The sequence below is a fragment of the Hordeum vulgare genome, chromosome 3H (genome assembly GCF_904849725.1).
Source record: "Hordeum vulgare subsp. vulgare chromosome 3H, MorexV3_pseudomolecules_assembly, whole genome shotgun sequence".
NCBI lineage: Eukaryota > Viridiplantae > Streptophyta > Magnoliopsida > Poales > Poaceae > Hordeum > Hordeum vulgare.
This window is the reverse complement of record NC_058520.1, coordinates 600,136,429-600,147,236: the sequence shown is the minus strand read 5'-3', so window position 1 is coordinate 600,147,236 and position 10,808 is coordinate 600,136,429. Positions and strand designations below refer to the sequence as shown.

At 45.7% G+C, this 10,808-nt stretch overlaps 1 protein-coding gene across 1 annotated transcript; it reads right to left on the bottom strand.

Annotated features, from left to right (window-relative positions):
* Positions 1–747: 747 nt before the first annotated feature.
* Positions 748–3,641, bottom strand: LOC123445546. Its single transcript, XM_045122542.1, has 7 exons — positions 3,274–3,641; positions 2,166–2,682; positions 1,894–2,094; positions 1,584–1,823; positions 1,342–1,434; positions 1,147–1,266; positions 748–1,001 (listed from the first exon to the last, which is right to left on the bottom strand). The coding sequence occupies exons 2-7, from the start codon at positions 2,319–2,321 to the stop codon at positions 975–977; spliced, it is 837 nt and encodes a 278-aa protein (XP_044978477.1). The 5' UTR covers positions 2,322–2,682; positions 3,274–3,641; the 3' UTR covers positions 748–974.
* Positions 3,642–10,808: the final 7,167 nt, after the last annotated feature.

The window sequence follows — 10,808 nt, the reverse complement described above, 5'->3', positions numbered from 1 at the left end:
CTCATCGCCTTGCCCGACCTTCTTCCCCGACGCTGGAGAGCTCCGCTTCCTCTCCTTGCCCGGCCTTCTTCCCCGGCGTTGTTGGCTCTAACGCTGCCACGTATCTGTGTCCTCCTCCTCGTCCCAACCGTTGTCCGTGGCGGCGAGGAGTGTGTTGAGCAGCCCGTCGCGGTCGGCGGCACGCGCTCGAGCCGGCCAGCGCGGGCCCGGAGCGGACCATGGCGGCCTGGGCCTCGACATTAAAGAACCGCACACGATGGATTCGAACGGCGTCGGGAGGAGGGCGCGGCGGAGAGTATGCTGGCCGGGATGCGGGGAGGACGATGCGGTGAAGGATGCAGGCCGGCGACGGATCCAGATGCGGGTGGAAGCGGTCGCTTGACTCGGTTTCTCTTTTGTGAAACGTGACCACCGTGAGACAGAAACACGAAACTTTTTTTTACTTATTTCCTGAACTGCAGGTTCAATTACCATAGAACAGAAGGAGTTTTTTTTGTAAAAATGCCGTGAGAAATGTATTTGCGCTGGACACGCTCCGAGTAATTTAGCACCACTGCTGGAGCACTACCTGTGGCGTGTTAAAATTTGTAGTGCTGTATAATTTAGCACCACTGCTGGAGCACTACCTGTGGCGTGTTAAAATTTGCAGTGTATGCTAAAAGCTACCACACGTCAGCGCGCGTAAATTTTTTATTTCGACGCAAAAAACCGTGTGTTGGAGATGCTTTAACTGGGGAGATGCGGACAAATCGGACATAATATCAATTATTATGGAGTTGAAATGGAAGGTACTTCGTAGCTTAATTAACAAGGTCTGAAATATGTCGTAGTGCTCGTTACATTGTCCACGGATCGAGCTAAAGCCCTGCTAAGTTCCAGCTGGGTACAAGTAAGATGGCTGCTCGTGCTGCTGTGAAGGGTATTCCCTCGCCCATATTCCGCTGAACGTCCACCATGTGAAGAAGAAGATCCCATTAATCAAGACCATCACACTCTTCTTCCTACAAATTTCAGTAGTAGGATGTGTATGAATAGGAAGCTAACAATTACTAATATGAATTTCGCAAAAAAAAAAAAAACAATTACTAATATGAAATAGCGTGAAAATTGTTGAATGGCTGTATTTATTTCGATTTTAGTTCATACATCTGTGGATTCATCGCCGTCAGATCCCTGGCCTTGATCATACGAGCATTGTCCTGTATGTCCTCCACCAGGGCTGGTCTCCGGGAATGGATTATCTACCTCCATCGCTCCGGTGTCGAACTGTATCCAGTATCAATCGTTACTGCCTCCGATATGTAATCACTGTGAATGTAAGTAAATTAGTAGGAGCTTCACCTGATGTTCTGGTGGTGAAGCGCCGAACTGGGAGACCTGCAAGGGAGAGTTGGCTGGCATATGCAGTAACGCTGAGTTCTGGCCTGCCCCCGCCTGTCCCAATTCACAACAGAACATATCATACATACATGCATATAATAATCCTGAGTATAGTAGATATGGATAGTACTAAGCGTTAAATTTTCGTTTTAAACATGTCTGGAAAAAGCGAATTGTTAGATATCAGGAATTTGGGAATATACCTCACAATTCAGTGGAGTGGTGAGGCTTAGACCCGACTCACTTGGTAGGGCCGACCGTACCTCCGTCATGTCGTACGGTCGGGATGCAATGCCGTCTATGCGATAGCAACTCCAACGCTTCATAATCTTCTCAGCAGTTTCATAAATGTTTATTAACCTTGAGGACACGCTATGTGCAAAAGAGGGGTCCATCCGAAGGACTTCCAGCACATCCGCCATGAGCATCCGCATGTCTCTAATCTGTATGAAGAGGAGACTGTTATGTCGGCAAATTATTTGGTGAAAATTGCAAGAACGTAAATGGTAGTACCATCTCATCACGATGGCGGGCTGTGTCACCATCCGCCCAACTCTCCTCTAAGGGCGTCATGGTCCTCTGCCGAATGACAGGAGCCTGAGACAGATCACCTCCTTCATCATCGTCATTGCTACTATCATAGTGATAGTCTGACAATCCCTTCGCCCGAGCAATCTCAGACACATCCTTCATTATGCTCCTCATGTCTTTAATCTGTATAGAACGGCGATTGTTATGTCAACAAAATTACTGGTAACAATTTGCAAGATGGGAAACAGCAGTACCGTGGCATCATGAAGGTAGGCTATGTCACCATTGACGGTTGGAACAACCACACTTTCTTCACACACACACGACTGCCCCCCATCGTCGCCACCGGTTGGGTGTGAGCACCTGCAGGGGTAGTTAACTGGAGCACACTGGTAGCTGCATTGCTGCATCCAGCCTCACAACCAACTTCAGCAAACCACACATGCACCACCGGCCGTCTATACATAGCATTACCAGGTGTGCTTGCAAACTTCATGTAACTACCCCAAGATACGTCGCCTTTCACCTGCCTCAAGCCCCAACGGGCAGGTGTCCCGTCAACCCTACCTACGATGACGAAAGCTTCGACAGTCATATTCTTTCCAACCGTATCAGGACCAAACTCGGCTTGGATGCATCTTTTAACGTCCATGAACCCTCTGTTGACCATGTCTTTCACAAAAACTATCTTGGCTGTGCACCTCGAGACATCAAGCCCAGAAGGGCCGTCGCGTATGTCACCATAAAACAATAACAGTTTTTCCATTGTACCTACCCAACAGCATATTTACACATACAAAGTCAGAAGAAAATAGGCTAACTACTTAACAGCCCAAATCATTGATCTAATTAAAAAAAGTGAAATCTAAATATAACAGTTTGGATGCACAAAAAATACTATTACTCTACTTGGTAACATTTGCCTAAATTAATAAATTATTACAACACATGGCATACAAAGATAAAGTAAATAGTGATTATAACCATGGAAGTGTCAAATAAACAGCGGCCCCTAAAGAACACATAATTAGCTATTTAGTCTTAATCGAAAAAATAAACAACATCTCACATGCCAAAAAAAACCGCATTTGGAAGAGCCAACGCTCATCTATGATATCTTCAACTACTTCCTGTCAAGATTCCAACTCTATCCGGTCCAAAATTTCTTGGGAAAACACTATTTAAAAAAAAAACGGTGTGTTTCATAGGTCTTGACTTGATCTACAACATCTCCGGTTAGTTCAAACAAAAATCGAACTCCAAATGCTCCAAAATGCTTCCAAAGCAGTAATCTACTTCCTAAAACAGTACTAGAACATTTAATCGAAATCACGGCAGACAGCATGGATGCAAAAATAATACCAGGCATATTGTAGCTCTTGTCTTGATCTATCTTTTCTTGAACTGCTACAACTCCTGAATCGGCCTCTAAATACCAAAAATCGAGCTCCAAAGCTGTGAAGTGCTGTTCTTCTACTTCTTCTCCCGGAGGGAGAGAGGGAGGGGGGAGAAGAGAGAGGCGCAGCGGATAAGAGGGGAAGAGGTCGGCACCGTCCCCGCTCTCCCGTTGTCATGTCCCTTTAAAGCGCAGCTGAGAGCTGACGGCCTATGACCTGCCGCCACTGCCCATGGCGGCAGGTTGCTGGGAGCGCCAGCAGACCTCATGGCCTTGGGAAGTGGGAACACATCGCTAGTTGCAGCTCAGATGAGTGCAAAACCCGTAACAGATCGCACAGATTTGTTCGTGCGGATGTCCCATGAATCTGAAACTGATCAAGAACCTGATGATGAAACGAGACGAAGACGAAGACGAACCTCTCCGGCTTGTTGGTGAAGTGGATGTGGTACGCCGACCGCTTGCCGCCGGACTCCCCCCACGCGCTCACGGTGGCCCTGTCCGCCCAAACATTCGGGGGCGGCCGCGACACCGAGTCCAACGAGTTCTTCAGAAGGCCTGCAGACTCTTCAGTAGGTTTCATTTCAGAAGCGGAAACGTGGCGGGTTTCAGACTCTTCAGTACTCCCTCCCTTCCTAAATATAAGACCTTCTAAAGATTACACTACAGAGTACATATGAAGCAAAACGAGTGAATCTATATTCTAAAATATGTCTATATACATCCGTATATAGTCTATAATGTAATCTTTAAAATGTCTTATATTTAGAAACGAAGAGAGTAGGATTTAGTAGGTCTGCAGATGAAGTAAAGTTGCTTTAAGCAGTTGGCGCCCTCGACCTTGTACCGGAAAGCCTCGACGACGGCCAGGAAGGCATGGCCACCGACGATAATTGTTAGTGACTTTTGTTGCGACTGCTGGCAATACTGCCAAGTTCATGCCAAGTTAGAAACGCCTACAAGGACATTTTGACGAGGCGACAGAGGTGTTTGGCAAGAGGAAGGATAAGAAGGACATCGTCAGCTCCGCCACGGCCGCGCGCCGCCACGACCATGAAGCTGAAGCCGACATGCTTGTAAGTGTCCTTGACAACAAAAAAGAGTAAAGCATGGGAGGTCGTCGACACTCGGGTCACAGAAAGGCCATCGCTCGTCTCCTCCTGTTGAAGCCAAGCTTGGTGGGCTTAACACCGTCGACTTGTTGGCGGCATTGTGGAGGTGAACAACTTCAGTTTCCGGGGCTCGTGGTTGCGAAGGTGGAGGATACGAATGCAGAGGTGGATACTATGAAGTCGTATTTGGAGCTTCATTTCATGGTGCTCATGCATGGATGGACATCGGCCATCATTTAGATTAGCTTTAGAGTTGAATTTAGTTAAAATATGTCTGAAAGTAATAAATTATGTTCGGTTCATATGAAATCCAATTCGTTCATGAATTATTTCTGGTTTGTTTAAACCTGGTTTGAAATGTATGTGGGTATCGCTGGATGGCCGGCTCCCGTATCCATGTCCGCTGACTGGTCTCTACATGAATAAATTTGTGGGTCAGTGTTGAAGATGTCTTACGAAATTTGTCATGGGATTAATAGGTGAAGCAATTTTCTGGTGAGGAAACCTAAAGAACGGAGCTGAAGTTATGCCCAAGACTATTGCGATGCATCACGACCAAGGCGCGTGGGTGATTTGTAAGCCGGTCAAGCCACGAACCACTTTGTTTGCGGAGGATAAAAAATAAATGCTGAAAATCTTCTGACTTAAAAGTAAAGACTCAGTAATTGACTTAGCCACCTAAATATACACTTGCCTACATGCAAGCACCAAGGAAATAGATAATAGAATTTAATTATACACGGAAGGAGTATAAGGCAAAATTACATCACAATACTTTTTACATGAGAAAATTTGACTATATGCATATTCGGACAATAGAAGCCGAATGCATGATAATGTCAGACATTTAAAAATCCCTATATCAAAAGACAAAATGAAATATGAACAAATGAAGAATCATAATGGATCTAGCCGCGCCAAACACGTAGATGTTGTGGAACGTCGCATGGGAAACAAAAATTTTCCTACGCGCATGAAGACCTATCATGATGATGTCCATCTACGAGAGGGGATTTTCGATCTACGTACCCTTGTAGATCGCACAGCAGAAGCGTTAAGAAACGCGGTTGATGTAGTGGAACGTCCTCACGTCCCTCGATCCGTCCGCGAACCGTACCACGAACCGTCCCGCGATCCGTCCCACGATCCGCTCCGATCTAGTACCGAACGGACGGCACCTCCGCGTTCAGCACACGTACAGCTCGACGATGATCTCAGCCTTCTTGATCCAGCAAGAGAGACGGAGATGTAGATGAGTTCTCCGGCAGCGTGACGGCGCTCCGGAGGTTGGTGGTGATCTAATCTCAGCAGGGCTCCGCCCGAGCTCCGCAGAAACGTGATCTAGAGGTAAAACCGTGGAGGTATGTGGTCGGGCTGCCGTGACAAAAGTTGTCTCAAATCAGCCCTAAAACCTCACTATATATGGGAGGGAGGGAGGGGAGGAGGCGGCCTCAAAACCTAAAGGTTTGGCCGAAATTGGAGGTGGAGGAGTCCTACTCCAATCCTACTTGGAGTAGGATTCCACCTTCCCACTTGGAAACTCTTTCCACCTTGTGTTTTTTCCTTCTCAAACCTTATGGGCCTTACTGGGAACTTATTCCAGCCCACTAGGGGCTGGTTTATCTCTTTCCATAGCCCATGAGACCCCTTGGGGCATGACACCCCTCCTGATGGTCCCCAGCACCCCTCCCGGCACTCCCAGTACACTACCGATGAGCCCGAAACTTTCCGGTAATGCACGAAAACCTTCCGGTAACCAAATGAGGTCATCCTATATATCAATCTTCGTTTCCGGACCATTCCGGAAACTCTCGTGACGTCCATGATCTCATCCGGGACTCCGAACAACATTCGGTAACTAACCATATAACTCAAATACGCATAAAACAACGTCGAACCTTAAGTGTGCAGACCCTGCGGGTTCGAGAACTATGTCGACATGACCCGAGAGACTCCTCGGTCAATATCCAATAACGGGACCTGGATGCCCATATTGGATCCTACATATTCTACGAAGATCTTATCCTTTGAACCTCAGTGCCAAGGATTCATATAATCCCATATGTCATTCCCTTTGTCCTTCGGTATGTTACTTGCCTAAGATTCGATCGTCAGTATCCGCATACCTATTTCAATCTCGTTTACGGGCAAGTCTCTTTACTCGTTCCGTAATACAAGATCCCGCAACTTACACTAAGTCACATTGCTTGCAAGGCTTGTGTGTGATGTTGTATTACCGAGTGGGCCCCAAGATACCTCTCCGTCATACGGAGTGACAAATCCTAGTCTTGATCCATACTAACTTAACGAACACCTTCGGAGATACCTGTAGAGCATCGTTATAGTCACCCAGATACGTTGCGACGTTTGATACACACAAAGCATTCCTCCGATGTCAGTGAGTTATATGATCTCATGGTCAGAGGAACAAATACTTGACACGCAGAAAACGGTAGAAACAAAATGACACGATCAACATGCTACGTCTATTAGTTTGGGTCTAGTCCATCACATGATTCTCCTAATGATGTGATCCCGTTATCAAGTGACAACACTTGCCTATGGTCAGGAAACCTTGACCATCTTTGATCAACGAGCTAGTCAACTAGAGGCTTAATAGGGACAGTGTTTTGTCTATGTATCCACACATGCACTGTGTTTCCAATCAATACAATTATAGCATGGATAATAAACGATTATCATGAACAAAGAAATACAATAATAACTAATTTATTATTGCCTCTAGGGCATATTTCCAACAGTCTCCCACTTGCACTAGAGTCAATAATCTAGTTCACATCACCATGTGATTCCAACAAATCCAACACCCATATAGTTATGGGGTCTGATCACGTCTTGCTCGTGAGAGAGGTTTCAGTCAACGGTTCTGAAACTTTCAGATCCGTGTGTTCTTTAAAATTCTTTATGTCATCTTATAGATGCTGCTACTATGTGCTATTCGGAAATACTCCAAACATCTACTCTAATATACGAATCCGTTTCACTACTCATAGTTATTCGGATTAGTGTCAAAGCTTGCATCGACGTAATCCTTTACGACGAACTCTTTAACCACCTCCATAATCGAGAAAAATTCCTTAGTCCATCAGTTACTAAGGATAAATTTTGACCGCTGCTATTTATTGTTGGAATTATGCCCTAGAGGCAATAATAAATATAGTTATTATTATAATTCCTGTATCAAGATAATCGTTTATTATCCATGCTATAATTGTATTGAATGAAGACTCATTTACATGTGTGGATACATAGACAAAACACCATCCCTAGCAAGCCTCTAGTTGGCTAGCCAGTTGATCAAAGATAGTCAGTGTCTTCTGATTATGGACAAAGTGTTGTTGCTTGATAACTGGATCACATCATTAGGAGAATCACGTGATGGACTAGACCCAAACTAATAGACGTAGCATGTTGATCGTGTCATTTTGTTGCTACTGTTTTCTGCGTGTCAAGTATTTATTCCTATGACCATGAGATCATATAACTCACTGACACCGGAGGAATGCTTTGTGTGTATCAAACGTCGCAACATAACTGGGTGACTATAAAGATGCTCTACAGGTATCTCCGAAGGTGTTAGTTGAGTTAGTATGGATCAAGACTGGGATTTGTCACTCCGTGTGACGGAGAGGTATCTCGGGGCCCACTCGGTAATACAACATCACACACAAGCCTTGCAAGCAATGTAACTTAGTGTAAGTTGCGGGATCTTGTATTACGGAACGAGTAAAGAGACTTGCCGGTAAACGAGATTGAAATAGGTATGCGAATACTGACGATCGAATCTCGGGCAAGTAATATACCGAAGGACAAAGGGAATGACAAACGGGATTATATGAATCCTTGGCACTGAGGTTCAAACGATAAGATCTTCGTAGAATATGTAGGATCCAATATGGGCATCCAGGTCCCGCTATTGGATATTGACCGAAGAGTCTCTCGGGTCATGTCTACATTGTTCTCGAACCCGCAGGGTCTGCACACTTAAGGTTCGACGTTGTTTTATGCGTATTTGAGTTATATGGTTGGTTACCGAATGTTGTTCGGAGTCCCGGATGAGATCACGGATGTCACGAGGGTTTCCGGAATGGTCCGGAAACGAAGATTGATATATAGGATGACCTCATTTGATTACCGGAAGGTTTTCGGAGTTACCAGGAATGTACCGTGAATGACGAATGGGTTCCGGGAGTTCACCGGGGGGGCAACCCACCCCGGGGAAGCCCATAGGCCTTGAGGATGGCACACCAGCCCTTAGTGGGCTGGTGGGACAGCCCAAAAGGGCCATATGCGCCTAGGAAAGAAAATCAAAGAGAAAAGAAAAAAAGGAGGTGGGAAGGGAAGGAAGGACTCCCACCCACCAAACCAAGTCCAACTCGATTTGGGGGGGGGAGCCTTCCCCCTTGGACTCGGCCGACCCCCTTGGGGCTCCTTGAGCCCCAAGGCAAGGTCCCCTCCCTCCCACCTATATATACGGAGGTTTTAGGGCTGATTTGAGACGACTTTTCCACGGCAGCCCGACCATATACCTCCACGGTTTTTCCTCTAGATCGCGTTTCTGCGGAGCTCGGGCGGAGCCCTGCTGAGACAAGGTCATCACAAACCTCCGGAGCGCCGTCACGCTGCCGGAGAACTCTTCTACCTCTCCATCTCTCTTGCTGGATCAAGAAGGCCGAGATCATCGTCGAGCTGTACGTGTGCTGAACGCGGAGGTGCCGTCCGTTCGGTACTAAATCGTGGGACTGATCGCGGGATTGTTCGCGGGGCGGATCGAGGGACGTGAGGACGTTCCACTACATCAATCGCGTTCACTAACGCTTCTGCTGTACGATCTACTAGGGTACGTAGGTCACTCATCCCCTCTCGTAGATGGACATCACCATGATAGGTCTTCGTGCGCGTAGGAAATTTTTTGTTTCCCATGCGACGTTCCCCAACAGCTGCAACTATGTGCTATTCGGAAATACTCCAAACATCTACTCTACTATACAAATCCGTTTGACTACTCATAGTTATTCGGATTAGTGTCAAAGCTTGCATCGACGTAACCCTTTACGACGAACTCTTTAACCACCTCCATAATCGAGAAAAATTCCTTAGTCCATCAGTTACTAAGGATAAATTTTGACCGCTGCTAGTGATTCAATCATGGATCACTCTCTGTACCTCTCAACAGACTTTGAGTCAAGGCACACATCAGGTGCGGTACCCAGCATGGCATACTTCAGATTCTACAGCCAAGGCATAGAAGACGACCTTCGTCTATTCTCTTTATTCTGCCGGGGTCGGGATTTGAGTCTTACTCAAATTCACACCTTACAACGCAACCAAGAACTCCTTCTTTGCTGATCTATTTTGAACTCCTTCGAAAAAACTTGTCAAGGCATGCATCTTGTTGAAACTTCTATTAAGCGCTTTCGATCTATCTCCATAGATCTTTGATGCTCAACGTTCAAGTAGCGCAATCCAGGTATTCCTTGAAAAACTCCTTTCAAACAACCTTGTATGCTTTCCAGAAATTCTACATTACTTCTGATCCACAATATGTCAACCACATATACTTATCAGAAATTCTATAGTGCTCCCACTCACTTCTTTGGAAATACAAGTTTCTCATAAACCTTGTACAAACCCAAACTCTTTGATCATCTCATCAAAGTGTATATTCCAACTCCGAGATGCTTGCACCAGTCCATTGAAGGATCGCTGGATCTTGCATACTTGCTAGTAAAACCTCCTGGTTGTATCACATACAATGTTTGATCAAGGAAACCGTCGAGGAAACAATGTTTTGACATCCTATGTGCAATATTTCATAAATAATGCAGCAACTACTAACATAATTCTAACAGAATTTTAGCATCGCTACGAGTGAGAAAGTCTCACCATAGTCAATTGTTTGATCATGTCGGAAACATCTTTGCGACAAGTCGAGCTTTTCTTAATAGTGACTTATCACCATCGTCGTCTGTCTTCCTTTTAAAGATCCATCTTTACTCAATAGTCCTACGACCATCAAGTAGTTCTTCCAAAGTCTACACTTTGTTTTCATACATGGATCCTCTCTCGGATTTCATGGCCTCCAGCCATTTGTCGGAATCCGGGCCCACCATCGCTTCTCCACAGCTCGTAGGTTCATTATTGTTCAACAACATGACCTCCAAGACAGGGTTACCATACCACTCTATAGTAGTACGCGACCTTGTCGACCTACGAGGTTTGTAGTAACTTGATCCGAAGCTCAATGATCACCATCATCAGCTTCCACTTCAATTGGTGTAGGCGCCACAGGAACAACTTCCCGTGCCCTGCTACACACTAGTCGAAGTGATGGTTCAATAACCTCATCAAGTTCTATCACCCTCCCA